Source organism: Alosa pseudoharengus, unplaced genomic scaffold, assembly GCF_046254945.1.
Source record: "Alosa pseudoharengus isolate Yale_2024_CS ecotype anadromous, Long Island Sound unplaced genomic scaffold, YU_APseudo_1.1 YU_APseudo_1.1_scf_10, whole genome shotgun sequence".
In the NCBI taxonomy this organism is placed as follows: domain Eukaryota; kingdom Metazoa; phylum Chordata; class Actinopteri; order Clupeiformes; family Clupeidae; genus Alosa; species Alosa pseudoharengus.
This window is the reverse complement of record NW_027468565.1, coordinates 14,732,966-14,755,050: the sequence shown is the minus strand read 5'-3', so window position 1 is coordinate 14,755,050 and position 22,085 is coordinate 14,732,966. Positions and strand designations below refer to the sequence as shown.

Here is a 22,085-nt window from a genome sequence, read left to right as displayed (position 1 = left end):
ATAGACATCTTGAGATGATTTCAGAAGTGAAGCGCCTGGAAGGCAGAGGTGGACTCTGTTTGTTTTAATAGTCTTAAAGTCCATTTTTGTTCCCAACTTTTCGCTAACTAGCCCAAGTCCTCAGCCAGGTAGATTAGAGTATTAGTGATGTCACCCTTGTTAATGGCACAGGCGGATAGACTACATGGCAGGACTTTGACTCTCTGAAGCCGGGCTGTCAAGTGTAATCTGGGCGGAGAACGCAGATGCTTATACTTATTCCACACTATTTTATCCAAAGCACATTACGTAATGATGCCAATTATTCCAAGGGCCAGTCGGGGTTGAGTGCTCACGGCCACACTGGTGGCAGCTGGGAATTGAACCCACAACTTGTCTGGCTACTGAATGCTAGCTCTGCTCCTTAGCCCCTACTCTACCAATGCCCTGTTTGCTATGTATGCTCTCCAAAAACACATTGTGTAGAATCTAGTTCCAATACAAACATGTGGATTTACCTTGATATAGGTAGTAGTAGTAGTAGTAATATCTTCAGATAGTGTGACATTAGTGTAGCCAATGTGTTCACTCATTCATAATTTCTGTGTCACCTGTTTGACTTTGGAGAGGCTGGCCTGTACATTGATGACGTCTACGTCTACATTGATTAGATTATATAGACCTGCATACAACTCCAAACTATGTTTTAGTAGTTTATGTAGTCATTTACATTTTTTATATTTTGGGCACAACCCCCACATGCCTAACTGGGTTAGTAAATATCACACAGTGTAATTCCTTACTAGTTGGGCACATTTGAACTATTACAGCATTTGCTACCCACCCTAGGGACAGTGTGAACAGAGTAGCAAGTGGATGTAGTGGAGAGGAATGCAAAATAAGACGGCAACAGAGATCTCTAACTAAAAGCAAGATCGCTCGTCTGAAACAAGCAGTGGAGATGTAGTCATATGTAGTGATATTAAAAAAACAATACAATACTGTTCTTTGTATTATTGACTTTGTGCCTACTGTCATCAGCAAGGTAGGTAAATTAAGCTGAAACTAATGTGAAGCGTTACTAACATACCAAGTAAACATTGAAAATAGAATGTGAAGATGTACAAGTTTTCCTGTTGTTTCACGGAGGTTTTAAACATGTGTGGCTTCTCTGTACCCTATTGCATAAAAGCTATGAAGCTTTTCTGCTGCTAAAATATCAAATGGAGGACAAAGGGTTACTGGTGAGAGGGGCAGAGCTAGTCATTAGATTAGATGTCTAAGGCCCAGTGTCCCATTCTGAGACTTAGTCCATCCCTAGACTCGTTTGTCAAGTGTATCAAGGTACAACTATCTGTTATTTTAATCATTTATTCAGGTAGGAATTGTATAATAGTGTTGCATTATCTATCAGAATTCTTTTGTAGTCAAACATTTGATTAAAATAATTCCTTATAAATTGTGGACTTAAGATGTTACAGTTGCTGTCATTCCACACAGACCTGATTCAGTGTGATGTATATTTCATTAAGACATTGGAGTGTTATCCTGTCACAAAACATTAATGCTATTAATACATTAGAGCCTCTGCCTATTTCAGCTCTCCTACTAAGCTGCAATAATCAGTTTGACTATGTGGAACTGGTGGTTGTCTTACTCTGAGACCAATGTTGTAAAATGCCCCTGTCAGGGAAACATATTTTATTCCTTTGCCTTGCTCTGAAAACCAAAAGGCAGCGATTTTATTGTCAAAATTCTGTGGTTGACGTTTTTAGAAGTTATAGATTTTAGAAACTTCTAAGCTTCTCTAATATACAATATTCTGGCCATTAAATAGCCTTAGTTGCTAAAATGGCCTTACATTAAACAAACAAATCTTGCTCTGAGACAGTCAAATCAGTATTTTTTACACTTGATTGTTATTATTGAAGATTTCATATGGAATAGCCATAACTAGGTAATGCAGTATGATATAATGTCAAGTCCTGAATTAATGGATGCCATAGACCTGGAGGGTAGATGCCTAAACTGCCAATATAGTTTATATCTATAAACACAGAAATTTTTCGGAATGTTCAAAATTGCTGTAAGTTAAAACACATGATTTGTCACATATCACAACACATTATTATTATTATTATTATTATTATTATTATTATTTTTTTTTTTAAAATGTCTTACCCTCATATCTCTGAAAAAACACTTTGTGATTCAGGTATTTTTCTGTTCCCCTGCTACAGGGGGTAAAACCTGGCAGCTTTGATAAGGTAGCCTTCCCTGAAGTCAAGGAGATCATCGAAGGTTGCATCCGTCAAAACAAAGACGAGAGGTACAATTCATGGTCATTGGGCGTGTGCATTTTGATGTTTATCACTGTGGTTTTCAACTGTAAGACACAGTTATATGTAACCTGTGTAATGTAGGACATGATGTTTTAGAACCTTGTGAGTTTTAATAACTTGTCTTGCCCCTTTACCCCCTTGTAGATACGCAATCAAAGACCTCCTAGGCCACGCCTTCTTCCAAGAGGAGACTGGTGTCCGTGTGGAGTTGGCTGAAGAGGATGATGGTGTTGTGGTCGCCATTAAACTCTGGCTGCGCATTGAAGATGTCAAGAAGCTCAAGGGGAAGTACAAGGACAACGAGGCCATTGAATTCTCCTTTGACCTCCTGAAGGACGTTCCGGAGGACGTGGCGCAGGAAATGGTGGGACAAAATTTCCTTGAATTGTTTCATTGTCCTTTACCCAATTGTGATCGCACAAGATGCTGTACTGTGCTCTGTACTATTTGCACAGATCTTGAACTGTTTCTTCCTTTACACATTGAATCATAGTTGAATTGTTTAAATGATTTGGGAACAAACCTGTAGTTCAGTCTCACAATACCGTTGCCTGTGTGTCTCACGGGAGTCTGATCAGATTGCTGACGTGTTGTGTTTCTGTGTTTGCCAGGTGGACTCTGGCTACGTCTGTGAGGCTGACCATAAGACCATGGCCAAGGCCATCAAAGACCGCGTGGCTCAGATCTGTCGGAAGCGGGAAATGCGGCAGCTGGTGCAAGAGAAGCAGGAGAAGAAGAAGCAGGAGGAGGAGTCAGTGGAGCAGCAAAGGGAGGCTCCTCCGCCTGCCACAGGGGCTGTTCCTGCTCCAGCTCCAGCTCCTGCAGCGGCTCCAACCGAGTCAGAGGAGCCAGAGGCAGACCAGCACCAACTCCAGCAGAACGCTGCTCCTCACACCAGTATGTGTCACCAGACAAATGTGTTTGCGTTGTAGACATCACTGAGCTTATTGATGTATGTGCCACAAATGTGCCTGCATTTGTTGCATAGGGAAGGGGAATGGGCCTCAAAGTGTATTATCTTACCTATAGCAGATACATCTCACTACCATGTGTTCATTTGCATTGCATTGTTGCCCACTTGTGTGTACTAGCCATGGAAGGGGCTCAGGGTTCCATGATCCTGACAGAGTCCCACGGCTACCTGTCGCCACAGCAACCTCCATCCACGGGCCCAGCACAGAGCAGCCCAGCCCAGATCCCAGTGCAGCACAGCACAGGCCAGTCTGGCATGGTGAGTCACCCAGGGGTCACAAGGTCAAAGGGTCAGGTGCCACGTTTCAGCTGTCGGTGATTTTACAATGGCATACGGATCTGAACTTTTCTAGAAATTTCTAGCTTGCTTACAAGTGAAAAGCTGTTATTTTAGCTGCTCAAACAATAGAGGGAGTTTGTTTCTCGTGATTCTTAATTATAATTCAAAATGCATAGGAGTGCTTCACGAGATGTATAAGTGATATGAGATATTGATGATACGGTTTCCATCTGGCGTTGGCAGGGTCCAGTCCCAGTGCCACACACCTCCAGCACCCTTCCGGTTGTCCCAGGTAGCCAGAGTGGAGCAGCAGCACAGCAACAGGTAGCCTCAACTACGAGACCCTTATTCACCGCACACTTGTACACTTGGCTATTTGGTGGAAAGGCATCCTTGGTACACTTTTTGCTGGTCAATTCTTCCTTCACGATATTCGTTCTGTTTGGTCTTCAGCTTGGCGTGTCCACGCAGCACCAGTCCCACCATGAGGACGGCACCGCTGCCCAGAGCTCTCACACACAGAGTCTGACTCTGCAGGGAGCGCTGCTACAGCAGGTAAGAGCTCGCAGAGCTCAGCAGCCACTCACTTGTGGCCACTCTGAGAGCAGAGTTGTTCAGGGGCTTTCTATTGTACATGGAATGCTCATGTTGGAGCAGTTAATAAGATTACACTAGTGTCTCTTCTTGCTGTTGAGTGGTAGTCATGGATCTGTCCTTCTTAGCATGGCTAACCAGTAGCAGTTTGGTCTTCTCTACTTCACCACTGCTTACTCAACCAAAATAAGCCTGCGCTGTCCACTGATTTTATTTGTGTGCCCTGTAAGTGTTTTCTGTCTGTCCACTTTCATCTTCCACAACTTACTTGGTCATTAATAACAAAGGAAGGCCAAAATTGAAAATCTATCTGTAAACTCATGTGCATGCTCTGTGCCACCTGTCTGTCTGTCTGTCTGTCTGTCTGTCTCTCTGTCTGTCTGTCTGTCTGTCTGGCTATCTGTCTTCTCTCTGCATGCTGCATGGCTGTAAGACTTGGGCTACTGAGCTGAGCCCGCCTGTGTTCTCTCCACCACCCAACGCTGAGCATCTCTATTTTCTCTATCAGGCTGCTCAGGTACATTTGTGCAGATCTGTGCTGTGTGCTGGACATGGTACACCGAGTGGTGTGTGTGGGTGGTGGCGGCTCCTCATGTTTAGTTTATCTGTCCTTTTGTAGACCTCTATGGGTGCACTGCATTCTTTGACAGCGGAGCAGACAGCAGGGCAACAACCACTGATGGCACCCTCCACCGAGAGGTGAGTGCCATTCTCGGTCAGTGTTAATGAGGTGAGGTGTGGTTTGGACAGGAGAGTGAAATGAGTTGAATTCTGTTGAAATGTGATTTCCCTTCAGTGGCCACTCGGATGCAGCCTCTGGCCTGAGTGATGGCAATGACACCGGGGGCAGACACGAGGGCCGCTCCATGAAGCGCCATCATCGCCGGTCCGTGCGCAGTCGCTCACGGCACGACAAGATACCCAAAGCCAAGCTTGATGTGCTCAACGTAAGCCACCTTAGTCACACACTTTTACATGTAATGGTTTGAGAATAATTTTGCTCCCTAAAACATTTGTCTTTGTTCTTTTCCACTTTGCAGATCTCAAACATTGGAGACAGAGTGGCGGAATGCCAGTTGGAAACACACAACCGGAAAATGGTGACTTTCAAGTTTGACTTGGACGGTGATAATCCAGAAGAAATAGCACAGATAATGGTACACATTTTTTTTTTTTGTCTCATGTTTATAATGGTTCACATGACATGATGTATGAGACGGTATGTGCTAAGATTTTGGCGATTGGTCCTTGCTCCTAGGTCCTGAGTGAGTTCATCCTGGAGAGTGAGCGGGAATCGTTCATTGAGCAGGTCCGTGAGGTCATCGAGATGGCTGATGAGAAAGGAGAGCGCATTCTGAAGGAAGGCTACACACAGGTATGATGAAATGTGGAACGGCAACACTACCTTTACTTGATAGGCTACGCAGCTGGTGTCTGCCAAAACTGTCGTCACTCTCAAATGAATGCTATGAAGACCCAAAAAATCAGATGTTTGGTATCTCGCGCATGTCACGTATGTTAGTATGTCACTTATGTCATGTATGTCACGGATGTCACTTTTTCTTGATTTCTTGAGTTTTTCAACAAGGGTAGGAAGCCAAGGGGACATGATGTGTGTTTAAGGGGTTCATTTCATACCCTACCTAAGAGTATCATTTCCTCCTTCCTCCAGGTTATGGAACCACAGATCCCTGGGATATCGACTCCACATGGAGCTGGTAAAGTTCCTCCTCATGTTGATCATCTATCAGTTGGTGAATTGAATGTGTTAGAGAGGCTGCTGCAGTGGTGCTCGTAAAGCCTTCCAGTAGCCAGCAGTGACATTTAAGTAACTTCAATCTGAACTGTAATGACGGGGATCCCCCACCCTCCCCCTCTTGCAGGTGAACCACCTCTGAGTTTGGCTGCCCAGGTGGTCCACTCAGCTGGCCGCCGCTTCATTGTCAGTCCAGTTCCAGAGGCTCGACTCCGAGAGTCATTCTTTGGACACCCATCAGCCAACAAGTCACTTGACGATGGAACACCAGGTTATATGCCATCCCAGGCCTTAATATCCATCCGCCTTCATAAGATACTGGTGATGCTGATTGGTCAGAATGCCGGTCAGATGCACGTGTGTAGTTTCTTGATTTGCCCTGTTGTGTTCTCCTGTCCAGATCCAAGGCCAGCCACTGGTCCCAGCTCAGGCAGTGTGCAAAATGAGCAGAGCAGTGCTGCAGTGAGCTCTTACCCAGCCCCGCCTCAGCCCAGCCCAGCCAGCAGCACTCTGGCCCCTGCCCCTGCCCTGCACCACACGCCGGCCCCTGCCCTGCACCACACGCCGGCCCCTGCCCTGCACCACACTCCGGCCCCTGCCCCTGCCCTGCACCACACGCCGGCCCCAGAGGCGCCCGCGGGACCCGGCCTCGTGTCTCCACCGGCGGGGAGGGTCTCTCCAACTGCCAGCTCCCCTGCGCTCTCTGCAGAGAGTGGCGGTGCCATTGCGAACATGAGCGGTGTCAACACGGAGCAGGCGGCGTCCATGCCCGCTGCCTCCGCCGTCCCCTCAGGGCCACAGGTGCCCAGCGTCCAGCAGCCCGTCCCCGGTGTGTGTGGGGAGAGTGAGGGCGAGTCCCAGTCCAAGTCTCCAGGCATCGAGGACATCCATGCCCTGGACAAAAAGCTGCGCTCTCTCTTCATGGACCAGAACTCTGTGTCCAGCTCGTCCAGCCAGCCAGATAACGTGGCCACTGACTCCTTGTCCTCTCCACCCAGCACAATGACGTCTTCCCCTCCCCTGGGGGCAGCCAATCAGGCGCAACCTGCCAGTCAGCCTCTGTCCAGTGGGCAGTCAGACAGTGGGCAGTCAGTGTCCACTTCTGCCCATGCAGGGATGCCAGGAGACCCAGGTGTATCAAATACACAGGTCAGTTGCCACTCTGCATGAATGGGTTTGTTGTTGTTGTTTTTTCTGTGACATTAATGAAATGAAATATTTTATTCTTGTGTTCTAGTCCTCTGTAAGTTCCGTCCAAGATGGACAGCCAGGTATGTTGGATATGGGAAAGAATTGGTACCCTTTAGCTACACTTTTCCTCTTATTTTAATATTGTAAATGTTTGCTCAAATCATTTCCTTTCTATATTTCATCTTCAGCTGTTCCTGGGGAGAAGCAGCCAGCAATTCCACCCCCTACTGGTGGATTCCAACTGGGACGCTTTAAGGTCTGTGCAGTTTAACGTATGCTTACACATTTAATTTTTAGCAGCAGTTTCATTAGTAGTTAGTGTTATTTGATTTAGCTAGTCTGTGCCTTGTGAGGGGTAAAATGATGCCTTTATCAACCTATACATGCAGCAGCTACACTGTTAAGAACCAAAACATTTCCTTACATTGGATTTAACATACTGTCACATCTTAGGTGTCTGTTGCATCTGATGAGGCCCAAAGCAGTGCCCCGGAGCCCTCAACCATAGGCTCTTCTTCGTCAGCCACTCCATCATCCTCTTCCTCATCGTCCTCCTCATCGTCCTCCCTCTCAAGCCCTGAGAACACACTACACAAATCTCAGCATCTGCCCAAACCGGAGATCAAAGTGGACACCAAGACTGCCCCCACCACCATTGGCCGATTTCAGGTCATGATTAGAGCCGATAATGAATCGGGTCAGGCCACAGAAGAGCCCTCGGCTGCCCACAGCCACCACAGTGCAGCGCCGGGCTCGGACACCAAGACCCCTCCAAGCAGCCAGCACACCCCCTGCAGCTACTACATCAGCAGCGACAACGACTCTGAGCCAGAGGATGAGACCTTCAAGAGGGAGGTCACCCAGATCAGAGAGAGGTCAGTCTCGTTACCTCCACGAGCCTCTAGCGCTCACCCAGATCAGAGAGAGGTCAGTCTTGTTACCTCCACGAGCCTCTAGCGCTCACGCAGGTCAGAGAGAGGTCAGTCTCGTTACCTCCACGAGCCTCTAGCTCTCACGCAGGTCAGAGAGAGGTCAGTCTCGTTACCTCCACGAGCCTCTAGCGCTCACGCAGGTCAGAGAGAGGTCAGTCTCGTTACCTCCACGAGCCTCTAGCTCTCACGCAGGTCAGAGAGAGGTCAGTCTCGTTACCTCCACGAGCCTCTAGCGCTCACGCAGGTCAGAGAGAGGTCAGTCTCGTTACCTCCACGGTCAGAGAGAGGTCAGTCTCGTTACCTCCACGAGCCTCTAGCGCTCATGCAGGTCAGAGAGAGGTCAGTCTCGTTACCTCCACGAGCCTCTAGCTCTCACGCAGGTCAGAGAGAGGTCAGTCTCGTTACCTCCACGAGCCTCTAGCGCTCACGCAGGTCAGAGAGAGGTCAGTCTCGTTACCTCCACGAGCCTCTAGCGCTCACGCAGATCAGAGAGAGGTCAGTCTCGTTACCTCCACGAGCCTCTAGCGCTCACGCAGGTCAGGCTGCCGCTCTGCTCCCGCAGCTCATGCTTGTCACCATTCACTCAGACTCAATTGTCAAGGATGACCAACATTTGTTTAGCCTACAGCATGAAAATGGCCTTTGTTCAACTGTGACTTCTGTTGGGGAAACAATGTATTGCTACTCTGACATCACTGGTGTTTAAGTTTTCCTTTTGATGCCAGTCATACCGGATGTGGTCTCTAGTATTAGATACAAGGCTGTTGGTTCTCCTTAAGACCATCTTTTGCACATATTGGAGGAATTCACTGGAATTAAGTGTAGGGAAAAACTCTGAAATTATCTTAGGGGTTTTTGGTGAATATATTCAGGGAATCCTCTGCATTTGATGCTATAGCTCTGTTTTGAACTCTTGAGATTATGGATTTGAATGCTTTTTGGATACACCTTCCTGGGGCAGCCGTGGCCTACTGGTTAGCGCTTCGGACGTGTAACCGGAGGGTTGCCGGTTCGAACCCCGACCAGTAGGCACGGCTGAAGTGCCCAGAGCAAGGAACCTAACCCCTCACTGCTTCCCGAGCGCCACTGTTGTTGCAGGCAGCTCACCGCGCCGGGATTAGTGTGTGCTTCACCTCACTGTGTGTTCACTGTGTGTTTCACTAATTCACGGATTAATGGGATAAATGCAGAGACCAAATTTCCCTCACGGGATCAAAAGAGTATATATACTTACTTATACCTTCAACCGTTTCTTCTTCTTGAACCACACATTCAGCACTCCACAGATGCTGTAGCTTGTTAAAGCAGTAATGGGTCCCCTTTGTATAACAAGTAGCTTGTTAGTAAGGTGAGTTGTCTGTTTTTCTGCAGGCATATGAGCGAGATCCGCACCTTACACCTGCGCCAGAAGGAGGAGATTGACGCCCTGTTTGCTCGGCTGGGCAGAGCGCCGCCCGCAGTGGTTGCTCCGCCCACTGTAAACATGTCTGGCGGCAGACGCAGAGTCCCCAAAGGCAAAAGCTGCAAGTCTGGCAAATGTGGCAGTGCCCAGGCCAGCCCGCAGCACAAAGGTACGTCAGGCGCTCACCCCTCTTCACTCGTTTAAGACATATTCAGACCCGCTGAGCTGCTTCAGGTCCATGTCTCTGTGCTCAGGTGACAAAACAACAGCCCAGGTTCCAGCGTCCGTGACGACAACATCTGGAAGGACCAACAACACTACGACTACTAGAGTGACCAATCAAAATGCACATTCACAGAGTAAGTCATCAGTGTTATTGTGGAGTTTTGATGTCCGTTTAGAAATGTAGTGTATATTTAATGTATTGACTGGCTGCTCACACCTGTTTTGAACAGGTTCAAATGGAATAGGAAGTGGACCAGCCCATGGGCCCAACCTCTCCCAGGGTCATGCTCCTGCCACCCAGAGCCGCAAGGGCACCTTCACAGATGACCTCCACCAGCTGGTGGATAACTGGGCACGAGATGCCATCAGTCTTGCACAGGTCAAAAAGGTGCCCAAGCAGAACGCTCAAGGCACTGATGTAAGAATGAGCCCCTCCTCCCTTTTGTGCAGCACAGCTAGTATAGAGAATGAAAGAATGTCAGAAAAGGCTTTCAGTTGCTTTTCAAAGTGTGTGTGTGTGTGTGTGATTTCTTCTAATGTCCTGTAAATTCTATGATAGTCATAAATTCCGCAGATTGACCTTCTGACCATGTCCCTGTCTCTGCAGATGATGACCCGTAAGTTCTCGGCGCCAGGCCAGCTCTGCTCCATGGGGGGCCCCATGGCCGCTCCGGTTGTGTTGCCGTCAGGCGCGCGGAAGGGCTCCCTGTGCCTGGCACCCCAGCAGTTTGGCTACCCCTGCACCCCATACAGCGGTGCGCCACAGTGGGCCAACCCTGCCGCACCTTCCCAAGTGGGCCTGCTGGGGGCGCTGCAGCCCAACGCCACTCCCATCTCCCTGCAGCAGGGCTACCACATAGGGACCAACCACAAGGCCAGCAGTGGCAACAGCACTGTTGGGAGAACTACCCAGGCTAGTTGAAACCAGAGAGGGCAGCACGCATTACAGTGGTCATGATTAGGATCATCTACCAATACTATCACTCATATACATATATAAGTACACCAGGAGCGTCATTTGCCACAAAGCAGATCTGAGTTGTGTTTCAAGCTTGTAAGGAGGCAAGGAATTGTTTATGGAGCATGTAGAATAAGAATGGTTTTGGATTAACTGGCAACACTGTACAAGATAATGGGAAAACTCCCCAACTGTTCACTGTTAATGAATGTTATTTTTGTCATCTGAACCATTTATGATGGGAAGAAATCAAGGTGGTTGACTTCACTGACAGATTTCCTATTTAATCTTTTTACCATCCATCAGTAATTGTTAACAGAGGATGCCTTCTTGTTGGTGTATATCTGTCTGCCGTGTGACTATTGTGACCAAGTTGGTGTGGCAGCAGACTAGAATGAGGGGAGGGTTGAGCTGTAGGAATGTTGTCAGATGGATGTTGGGTAATGTTTGAGTAACGTCAGGCCCACTGGGGAGGGGAACCTGGGAGAAACCAAAAGACTGTAGGTAATAAGCTGAGCGGGACTAGCTGGTACACACTGTGGAGGGCATTTTAGATTTATTTCTGTATTACTTTTATGTTAATCATGGAAAACATTAGGGGACCTCTTTGTTTACTTAGAAGTACTTCTATATTGTCACTTTATACTTAAATGTTAAACCACATAGAGATATGTGCAATTTGGGAGGCAGTGAGAACAAGGGCGTTGAAGTACTGGAATGGAACACAGGTGTCCATTTTTATTATGTGTATATATATTAACATCATTTTTCATTATTGAAGTGTTGTATCTTATTGACATAGATTCATCCCTTCTGCCACAAACTTTTGCTTGTTCATATTCATCAGATAATATTGACCCTGGATACTTGAGAAAAGGAGTATGAGATGAATAGTGGTTGTTGATTTGCTCAGCCTTACAGGTTCAGCAGATCTATGGGATGCCTTTTAAAACAAATTCACATTGCCCTATCAGACTGCTTTTGGAGCCAAACTTGTCCACCCTTGAAGCACACGGGGATGCTGTATGTTTCCCTTAACTGTTCTCTGAAGCAATATCTTTAATTTATTAATTAGCCATACTGACAATACAGTCCCTTAAACTGGGTATTGTACTTTTTTAAAGAAAACATTCTGGACCTGATTTCAAGAGCTGGTGTAAATTCGTACCTTGAACTTGTTTGAAAAATATCAGGTGCATTTTAGATGGACATGCATGGTTGAGGTTCATGTGATCTGTTTTTAATTACTCTGTAGACTTGTCTCTAGGCACAGAGAAAACAGAACAGTATTACAGTTTGTTCCGTGAATTTTGTTTTATTTTCTCAACCCCTAAGCATGTGCCATTGCAACACACAGAAGTGACTTGCTCACCTCTGAATTACACAGCTTGACTTCTCTAGAGAAGATTATAGTTACTGCAATGCAGAATTCACGCCAGTTAGACTTCGTATTTGTAACACACTGAAAGGGATATTGTTACGCATACATGTTTTTGATGTGAGTACACAGGTTTGCCTTCAGTTTTTTTGAGCTATAGACTAAAAGTGACTGACATACCAACACCAGTTTATTTTCTGAGATACTGTTGTTAAAATCATACCAGAATACATTTACCCATACTTCTGACAGGTTTGCATGCATTCTGTCCCACAATAACAAGGCTAAGTCTTCACAAGCAAGCACAGAATCCATACTGTTAACTATTGTATTTTTATTTTGCTGTTTTGATCGCTCTTTCTGGGGTCTGTGTGGTTACTCAAATCTGGTTTTGTGTGAACATTGTATAATTTGTATATATATATATAAAGATTAATAAATGAAGATTTCTGGATACAAAATCTGGCTACAGTATCAATACCGACACCGACTGAACTGTTTCTCCACATCTAAAGACAGGCCTAGTTGGTGATTTAAAAACGACAAAGATGTACTTGATAACTTAAAATATTTATTACAAATTGCAATAGAACTCAAATGAAGTTAAAACAAGAACCATAAAACTTACTATTTATAAAATATTTTTTCCAAACTCCTCAAGGGTCAAATCTCCGTTTCTTAAATTCACATGGCCTGTGTGTAATTACAGCTTCACCTGTGAAACAAATTGGCAAAATGTTACAACTACATACACTGTCTTCAGCCACTTAAAATAATCTAATAACCGTGAAAGAGCAACTTCATTAAATGCATGAGGGGACTTTCCATGGAAACGTTACCTGTTTGATTCCATCTCTGCATGGACTGATGGGACCGGTGATGTGTGAACCCTCCATTGCCCTGAGGCTGCACTGGGGCCTGCAGGCTTGGTGCTCCTTGCGGTGTCTTACTCCGTGTCGACATTCCGTGCTCACTACCCGATGTGGAGGAAGGGCTTGTGGTCGTGGTATGAGGAGGTTGATCCAACAGGTCAAGAGTAAAATTCCACAGCTCCGGATCATCTAGAAAGATTTGGGAATGTCTGAGTACAACTTGACTGATGACTGAGAACTAGACCTTGGCCAAAGCAACAAACCAGAGCAACTGAATCTTACCAGCCAAGCACTCATCCTCACACTTCTCTGCATAAGAATTAGGTGTGCCTTGACCAGCCGACTCCAGGTTGGAGCCCAACAGCACTGTTGAGAACATCAGCCTCTGAGACTGTGGGAACTCACCCCAAAGGTAAAATAATAATTTACTGTGCTGATGGTCAATAACTACAAACGTGTTACAAAGAGCTGTACAAACAATTCAAAACAAATAATTATAGTTGTTACCAGAAGCAGTTCTCTCTTTTACAAAGACATCCTTCATGATCTTCCCTTAACACTACCGTACCATGAGAAGCTCCAGGCTCTTGTGCAGGGGTTTGGTTGTTCTCCTGCATCTTCTTAGCTTCCATCTCCTGCCGAAACTTCTGCTGCAGCTGCTGCTGCCTCAGCTTCCTCAGCTGCTTGGGGTCCACATGCTGGTCCGTGGGAGACATGTCGTCCATGCCCACTGAAGACCTACTGGATGACGAGGGAGCAATAAACAACTAAAAGTGCACTCGGCAAACAAGTCAATTTAGTGTATCCTGTTGCTATGCCTGTCTACTGCAGTCTTCATTAAGGGGTCTACTCCAAAAGAAACAGATGAAGATGATGGATTGGGGCTTTATAGATATAGCATTATAGATATAGACTCATATAAAGCAGCTGGCTGGCTGAGTCTTGTGTTTCTGTGCAGATTGCTAACCTGGATGTGGTGTTGGGCCTCTTGTCAGGGTCAGGTAGAGCAGAGTGTCCAGGAGTGTTTAATGAAAGCGATGTCCTGACATCACTTTTGTCATCCCATGGTTCGGACACCAGCTGGACTCTTGGCTGCTTGGCACACGTCTCCCCCATAGGATCCTCAGCTTTGCCAGCAGACTGGCGACCAACCAGACTGGAATATCTGGCCTTCTCCACTGATGGTTCACCATCAGATCGCTTGGTAAGAGCAGGATCTAGAGGTGGCATGGGCTAATGCCAAAAATAGTGAGATATTTATCTATGTGGGATTAGCTGTGTATGATAAATTAATTTACAAATTTCATTTGCAAACATGCCTTCATAGATACATTATAGTAATAATTACATTGTGACACCTATGTATGATATTTATCTGCGGTACAACATCGCCACTTTGTACACTAAATGTCCATCCAATGAGCTACTTCCACATATATGTTCATGTTCCTGCTAGCTACCCCACATACCTTTATTAGTGCTTTGAACGTGTCTGAAAATGCAACTAGTCTGGTCAGTTTAGGGCAAATGGCTGCAAAAAATGATTAACATTTGAGCCAATGTTTTTCTGTTCATTTAGGGCCTAATAAACAGAAATGCAAGGAGCCCAAAAAATTAAGTGGGGGAAGGCCCTGAAACGGCCACGCCCACTTTTTAGACCCAGAATTCTGTATCTCGGCTCCTGAAGGTCACAGAGAGTTTTGGGCTTAAAAGATGCAGAAATACCACATTTATATTAGTGTTATGAACAAGCATAAGTCGTAAAACCTTTACTTTTTGAGATATTCACGAAAAACTAGTTTTTGCATGGTGCACAGGCCACGTTTCATGTATCAGCTCCTGAAGGTTGTAAAGAATCATATTAAGTTTTTATTAGGTATGAATCTCATCTTATATCAATGTTATGAACCAAACTCCCTAAATGACCTTAATTTATTTTAAATATTGATGCAAAAAAATGATAAGAACTGTCGCAGAAATCTGTATTTTAGCTTTGAGAACCACCTAAATCTATGGAATTTATTCTGAGTTACCAAACTAACTTGGATGGATCAGATGAATCTGGGATAGAAGAAAATTGTAGTTGACCTCTACTGTTGAATTTTTGTTCGAAACAACTGTATTGTATATCAGACTATATTTGTGTTTAACTTGTGTACTAAAAAATCAGTGTTCTGCTGAGGCCCCCAAAGTTCTGCTGTTCCCTGATTTGATGATCTCCATTTGACTGAACTGGCATGTGCTTGACATGGAAATGTCATGTAAATGTGTGCAACGTTTTCATTTTTAAATCCACCACAGGAACTTGGAGGAAGGTACATAACAGATAGATTGATAGATATACGTTATTGATCCCCTAAGGGGAAATTCAAGGTCCCAACTTAAGACATCACAACATACTGTACACTACAACATAAACAGGATGATAAAATAACAACTCCACTAATAAGGACAGTAAAAGATACTAAATCAAGGATCCACATGAATGTACAAAGGATGTATAAGCATGAATCTCTTGCGTAACAGGGCAGGGACTGACCCTGTGTTTCAGTGGTAAGGTGCTCTATGAGGTGTGTGTCATGGTGATAGTGCAAATAGGTCCAACAGTGGAGGGCGAGTCAAGAGACCAGCATTAAATATGGACAATATCAGAGATAAATGTAAGCATAGTAATAAGAATTATAGCAGCAGTGCAAGGATAGGTTTGAAGTGATAGGATATCAGCCATTGGTCAAGTATGAAGTTAGACCACAGTCCACAGTGGAGGGAGGGGTTGTGCACCACAATCCACTGACGGTTTGAAAAAAAGTTAAGACATTTCTTTTTAGCAAAGCTTTTGGTCCCCTTTAGATGTTTTTTTAAAAACTTTTCTTTTTTCTTAAACTGCTCACCTTTTTATGTGTGTTTTTAAGCTGTAGCACTTTGAGATCTTTTGATGAAAAGTGCATAAATAAAATGTATTATTATTATTATTATTTAGTTGTGCATGCCAGTGAGCGTAGTCTCCAACTGGTCAAGCTCTTCTGCTTTATGATGGAGTGGATGACAGTCATTGTCTAAGATGTTGATTAGTTTGTTCAGGGTCCTTTTGTCTGATATTGAAGTGATGCACTCCAGTTCAGCTCCCACAACAGAGCCAGCTTTCCTTACCAGCCAGTCCAGTCGCCCAGCATCCCTCTTCTTAGTGCTTCCTCCCCATACAACAGCATAGCAGAGGCAATGGCAACAACAGAGTCAGACTGGTAAGACATCCAGAGGAGGAGCTTGCTGCAGACATTGAAGGACCGCAGCCTCCTCAGGAAGTACAGCCTGCTCTGCCCTTTCCTGTAGAGTGCTTCAGTGTTGAATGACCAGTCCAGTTCATTGTCCAGGTGTAGATATTTGTAAGTGTTTACCACCTCCACATTGACCCCCTCAATGGTGTCTGGCAGCAGAGCAGGCTTAGACCTCCAGAAATCCACCACCATCTCCTTGGTCTTAGCAGTGTTGAGTTGTAGGTGGTTGAGTTTGCACCATTCCTCCACCAGGCTCCTGAATTCCTCCTCTTGCCCATCCCTGATACACCCAACAATTGCAGTATTATCCAAAAACTTCTGCATGTGGCATGACTCTGTGTTGTAGCAGAAGTCTGACGTGTACAGGGTGAACAGGACTGGAGAGAGCACTGTTCCCTGTGGAGCTGCGGTGCTGCTGATCACAGTGTCAGAGAGGCAGTTCTTCAGTCCGACGAACTGTGGCCGCTCTGTCAGGTAGTCTGTCAATCCAGGATACTAGTTGAGCATCCCCACCCATCTGCAGGAGCTTGTCACCCAGTCTGAGGGGTTTGATGGTGTTAAAAGCACCAGAGACGTCAAAGAACATGATTCTCACAGCACTTTTCCCCTTGTCCAGGTGAGAATGCGTCCTGTGTAAGAGATATGTGATGGCATCGTCCACGCCCACTTTCTCCTAGTATGCAAACTGTAGCGGGTCTAGTGCATGGCGTACCTGGGGTCTTAGTATGCACAAGACCAGGCGCTCCATGGTCTCCATCACGTGTGATAACTGCTGTCACCTTACAAAAACCTATAATTTTTGTAATTTCACTTTGTTTACATTGTTTCTTAGAAGGTTGTTGGGGTCCTCATCTTCTAACAAAGAGCCTTAATCAACTTAAGCACTATGCCCCATGAGTAGATTTAGAGCTTTTGCCCAAACAAACTGCATGGCTTTTATGAGCAGATTTACAGAAAAAGGTGGCTTGGGCGCTGATTGATTTAGTGATAAAAAGGTTTTTCACAAATATCTCAGAAATTAAAAGTTTTAGGGCCTATGTTTCTTCATAACACTAATATAAATGTGGCATCTCCAAAAACCTAAAATTAAGCCAAAAACCAACTCTCTGCGACCTTCAGGAGGCGAGATACAGAATTCCAGGTCTAAAAAGTGGGCGTGGCCGTTTCAGGGCCTTCCCCCACCTAATTTTTTGGGCTCCTTGCATTTTTTTCTTTATTTGGCCCTAAATGAACAGAAAAACATTGGCTCAAATGTTAATCATAATTTGCAGCCTTGACCCCATTTTTGCCCCAAACTGACCAGACTAAACCTCCCCTTGTTTTGTCCTCAATATGTTTATGCTCATTATTCATGGAGACCACAAATGTTGACACACCATAAATCAAATATTGTATTAAAATAAAAAGTAATTATTGATTCCAAATGGGTACAAAAATCAAGTTCATAATACTCTCAATCTACTCTCTTTTTGCTTCAGTCAATATTACTCTCTTTTTGCTTCAGTCATACTAATAACATATTTGTCTTTCATCCTACAAAGTTTGGGCTGGGTGTGAATAATACTTTTCAAAATATTAATGCCCAATCATGGCTTGCTAGATAGTGTGCTTTTTTTACTCAGTAAAATTGAAATAATATCAAGGGCTTTGAACAAGATTTGAACAGAAATATTTTACAGGCCTTGGTTTAGGGTTGGTTTAACTTAGACAAGGTTTGAACATAATTCCACCTTGAATGTATTACAATAATGTAATATTTTTTAACATGAATTTAACATGCTCTTGAGATTTAGCTTACTTGTTTAGGGATCTTGTTAATGGCAATGAGATACTCCTTGTTGAGGATGCAGTTTCCAAGAGCATTTCCAAAGCACCTATATGTAAAGAAAATAAACTAGTCTCAACTAAAAGTAAGTCCTTTCTCACCAACATGGAAACCTTTCACCGCCATTCATTCATGTACAATAAATAACCTAACACACTTCTAATGTTCAGAACAGAAGGATTTATGCAAACATACAGTAACTCCAACACTGAAATAACCTGTATAAGATGTTTGCATAACCTACTGTGTGAAACATAAAACACGTCTGACAATTGATTAGTTCACACTATTATGTGTGATCTTTGCAAACACCACCCAGGGCAAGTCCAATGTAATCCGTATAATGGTTGCACGGCTGCATCCGTTTTGAATGGCATATATCCTACATACGATTTAAACAAAAAAGCAAATCAAACCAGACCAAGCCAGGGTAGTTTATCATACTTGAGTGATCTTTTCAGTCCGTCTGTCACAGCTTCCTTCCTGGCCTTCTCCAGTGACAATGCTTTGGACTTCAGTCCCTCACACACACCATAGCCCACGTCTTCATGATATGACCCATCCTTGAAGAGAAAATATAATATCAGTGGAGCAATTTTTATCGCCATCATTGGGTTTAAACTATTATAACATGTCTTGCACTACTGATTTAATGAAGAAGATAAATTCTACTTTGAACAACCACTCCAACCACTCAACAACTAGTTAATTCAAGTCAAGTCACAGGGAGATGACACAGCTCACTCAAAGGACTCCAATTTGAATGATGGGCAAACTGCAAAGTCTTAAGTCTCTAACTAAAGCGGATTTAATAACTAAGCAAAATCCATTTGATAATTTAACATGATGGGCAAGACCTTAACCAAAAAGTCTGTTCAATGCTCCCACAAACCACAGGATATCTAGTTCATGCACTAAAACTTGGCTTGTTGATAGACTTCTAACTTTGCTCACCATTTAAATTAGGGCCCAAAATGTACAAGCACAAAAAACGATAACAGACTGAACTCATTCAATAATGTTGCCATTAATGATTTCTACTTTATCAAATTAAAGAGGATAAACTTAACTGTTTCATAATGTAACAGTGTTTTTCCTTTTTACCTTTAACTGTACTTTCACAAATGCACTAACTCCAACATAGAATTTTCCATTGATGAGATCCACAAAGTCTGCAAAAACACGTTGTAAAAAAGAATATAGGAGATAATTGAAAGAGAGCAGACTTCCACGTGCATCACAAAACAAAAGCTGAGATATACAGCAGATCACTTACCAACAGTCTGCTGGGTGATGGAGTGAGACCAACCATTGTACCCAAACATCTCATTGGCAAGACTGATGACCCTATGGCCCTCAATATAACACACCTGCAACAAACATACCGGTACATAGAATACATCTAATAGTAATTGTAACACATACTCTGCCCATTAAAAACAGAGAAACGCTTTCTTACCTTTTGTCCACCTCCGGCCAAACGAGTGCTTATGTATTCTGGGCCAAGTTTCTGTCGCAACGCAGCCTGGATCGCCTGGTACTCCTCTGGCGTGTACGGTTGCTACAAATACAATTAATGCCCCGCTTAATCAAATATATCCAAGGGCGCCGGTGCTCGTGACTTGTACGGTAGTAGGACGCCGTGTGAGATAAAATGCATAGCCTACTTACTTGCCCAAAACATGAGTTGAAGGTCTTGGGTTGTTCTTGTTTCCCTGTGAAGTTCATCGCTCTCCGCTGTTTTTGACTCTTCACTCTTTCACATAGGCCTACACTCAGCTGAAGTGTAACATTTATGGCACTACAGTTTCATTGTACAATTCAGTCCAATATACTTCCTCCAAGTCCAGGGGAGCCTGGTGTTAACATTGAGTTATCTCATAATTCAATTTTAGGGTGCAGGAGTTAACAAGAGCGCTACGGCAACAACGTTTTTCACTAACTGTGGAGTCTCTTGCCTGCATCTGTGGAAAGTCACTCGGTTCAGAGATTTAATGCAGGAAAAACTACTTCGGCCAATATTGTGCGTTACGTTAATTAACTTCACAAACCCTTATTATTTGTGCGTAAAAACATGGGACTCGTTTGAAAACCGACTTCCTCTTCAACGACGCTTTTTACGTGATGGCATATCCGGTAGGTAGTGAACGGGCTCTGGTAGGCTAGGCCCATTGGCTGAACTCTCTGAACCATAAATGCAGTAATTTCTTGCTCTTTTGTAGTCATTTGTTGTGCGTTTTTATTTCTGTTCGGTATAGTGTATTTATTGTAAACATTGAATTGTACCATAGATTAGTCTATGACAATTTTCTTTTTCATTAAGCGCACGGGGGTGACATCTAGTGGCAAATTGTTACGGTCCTCTTGTCCAGTGCAGTGTTTTACCGCAGAAGAATGGGTTGTCCTGTCAGGCAAGGTTATCTCATACCTTTTTGTAAATTAAATTAACAATTTGTGTGTGTGTGTGTGTGTGTGTGTGTGTGTGTGTGTGTGTAATGGTCATACATAAAATGGGTTTAATTTAAAATGTGTATATGCAAAACATTGCCAAAGTAAAAAATGAGTTGTGCAATTTACCCAATAATGTCTAAAATAGTAAAAAAAAAAATATATATGTAACAATAACAAAAAATAGTTAGGCTTATATTATTAAAGTCTAGAAAAACATAGCAAGGGCAGGATATCATGTGCTGGTCCCTTATTTAGTCTGAATGCCTCTACCAGATGGACATCTCATGCCTAGAATCTCACAGGGTGGCACACATTACAAACGTAAGCCCACCCCTTTGGTTTTATCCGCTCAGTTGGCAAAGCAACATTAATGCAGCTCAGAGATGTTGATCCTCTTCAGGACCCACTTAGGCCTACGATACATGATGCCTGCCTCACAAACAAAGCTGAATGCATGGTTAAATGCACTGTCCACTTACATTGTTTTCCAATCTAGTTTTCTTGCTCATGGTATTGATTATTTTTTAGCATTGGGTGTTTCTTATTTGAATGATTGCTTTTAAATAGGGCTGTCAATCGATTAAAAAAATTAATCTAATTAATTACATACTCTGTGATTAATTAATCTAAATTAATCGCATATAATTTTTGCTGTGAAAGTATTTTAAATATTTAAATTCAAATGAATCACTGAATAATCAGCATTAGTGACATTAAAGTTCAAAGACTCTTTTATTATTATTTTCACAGTTCCAATAATTGCCATAATAATCTATGATATGCCCTAATATGCTGATGAAATAAATTCAAAAGTGCTTAGGGAAGAAGTTTTTTTTCACATACAAGGCATTTCAGGCCACAGATATAACCTAGGGGACACAATGAAAATAAATTAACACTCCCCTCAATGTCAACACTTATTTCTTTGCATTGATGTGCGACTACAGAGTTGATGAACTCCGGTGATATGCAAATCCTTGCTGCAGACATTACAGAGGACTTTATTTTCAACACTTTATTTTTTATCAGCACCATCAGGCCGCTTTTTAAAAGTAAATGTTCCAATCAATGATTCAGGCAGCACGTTTTCTTCTCTCTCCTTCATTTTACAGTCTAATTTTTACTGACTAGAACGGCTCGGGGTCAAAGGTCATACGGAATCGATTAATCTGCACTAATTTTTTTAATCAGTTATTTTTTCTCAAATGAATTAATCGAAATTAATCAGTTATTTTGACAGCCCTACTTTTAAATTAGGACTGTGTTTATGACTTCAGCCTGGTGAGTGTACAAAGCAATATTAAGATCCTTTTTTGTTAGAATAGGTCCACTATTTGTAAACCTTATTTGTTAGTTGTTTGTTAAACGCAACTCAAGGGTCATTCAAGACAAGGCTTACCTTATCATAATCTGTCAATGTTAATGTCATAGGCCAACATATTCTCATTGGCAAAACAGTGAAGAAAGGTCAGACTGATGGTTCTGCTATACAAATCCAATTTTTCATACTGCTTCATGCAATGGAAGTATGATTGGTATCATTGATGATATCTGGAGGGCAGTTTCAGCTATGAATGTGACAGTTGGACTCATTGGTAAACAAAATGCCTTAGAGCATGTACAAAATTAGTGAAGAATCAGGACAACAAGTAA

General features: G+C 43.6%; 2 protein-coding genes across 5 annotated transcripts in view; one reads left to right on the top strand and one right to left on the bottom strand.

Moving 5' to 3' along the window:
* Positions 1-12,478, top strand: part of wnk1a (WNK lysine deficient protein kinase 1a) — a 28,020-nt gene extending 15,542 nt beyond the window's left edge. For both annotated transcript variants that reach the window (XM_076264754.1, XM_076264755.1), the window contains exons 6-25: positions 2,220-2,308; positions 2,466-2,685; positions 2,933-3,218; positions 3,413-3,552; positions 3,817-3,897; positions 4,027-4,128; positions 4,787-4,866; positions 4,964-5,114; positions 5,208-5,324; positions 5,426-5,542; positions 5,840-5,885; positions 6,051-6,194; positions 6,324-7,072; positions 7,161-7,194; positions 7,303-7,370; positions 7,568-7,989; positions 9,418-9,617; positions 9,703-9,807; positions 9,904-10,091; positions 10,281-12,478. In XM_076264754.1, coding sequence (XP_076120869.1) covers positions 2,220-2,308; positions 2,466-2,685; positions 2,933-3,218; positions 3,413-3,552; positions 3,817-3,897; positions 4,027-4,128; positions 4,787-4,866; positions 4,964-5,114; positions 5,208-5,324; positions 5,426-5,542; positions 5,840-5,885; positions 6,051-6,194; positions 6,324-7,072; positions 7,161-7,194; positions 7,303-7,370; positions 7,568-7,989; positions 9,418-9,617; positions 9,703-9,807; positions 9,904-10,091; positions 10,281-10,595 — 3,654 coding nt within the window. In that variant the 3' untranslated portion in view covers positions 10,596-12,478. The remainder of the gene's footprint in view (positions 1-2,219; positions 2,309-2,465; positions 2,686-2,932; positions 3,219-3,412; positions 3,553-3,816; positions 3,898-4,026; positions 4,129-4,786; positions 4,867-4,963; positions 5,115-5,207; positions 5,325-5,425; positions 5,543-5,839; positions 5,886-6,050; positions 6,195-6,323; positions 7,073-7,160; positions 7,195-7,302; positions 7,371-7,567; positions 7,990-9,417; positions 9,618-9,702; positions 9,808-9,903; positions 10,092-10,280) is intronic.
* An 89-nt stretch (positions 12,479-12,567) lies between these two features.
* On the bottom strand, positions 12,568-20,087 carry rad52 (RAD52 homolog, DNA repair protein). Of its 3 annotated transcripts, none has more exons than XM_076264756.1 (11): positions 19,653-20,087; positions 19,441-19,542; positions 19,258-19,351; positions 19,086-19,153; positions 18,426-18,544; positions 17,955-18,030; positions 13,849-14,114; positions 13,450-13,622; positions 13,164-13,247; positions 12,849-13,070; positions 12,568-12,724 (listed from the first exon to the last, which is right to left on the bottom strand). In XM_076264756.1, exons 1-11 carry the CDS (start codon positions 19,707-19,709, stop codon positions 12,666-12,668), a joined length of 1,320 nt encoding a protein of 439 aa, XP_076120871.1. In that variant the 5' UTR covers positions 19,710-20,087; the 3' UTR covers positions 12,568-12,665. The 3 variants fall into 3 exon arrangements, with proteins under 3 accessions (XP_076120871.1, XP_076120872.1, XP_076120873.1); XM_076264757.1 differs by having other exon boundaries at positions 13,450-13,619; XM_076264758.1 differs by lacking the exon at positions 13,164-13,247.
* Positions 20,088-22,085: the final 1,998 nt, after the last annotated feature.

Coding starts and splice junctions, on each gene's coding strand:
- rad52 (XM_076264756.1), bottom strand. CDS start 19,709: ATGAACTTCACAGGGAAACAAGAACAACCCAAGACCTTCAACTCATGT. Junction 14,115..17,954: donor TTAACAAGATCCCTAAACAA/GTAAGCTAAATC, acceptor TTTTGGCATTAG/CCCATGCCACCTCTAGATCC. Junction 13,248..13,449: donor AGAGCCTGGAGCTTCTCATG/GTACGGTAGTGT, acceptor TGTTCTCAACAG/TGCTGTTGGGCTCCAACCTG.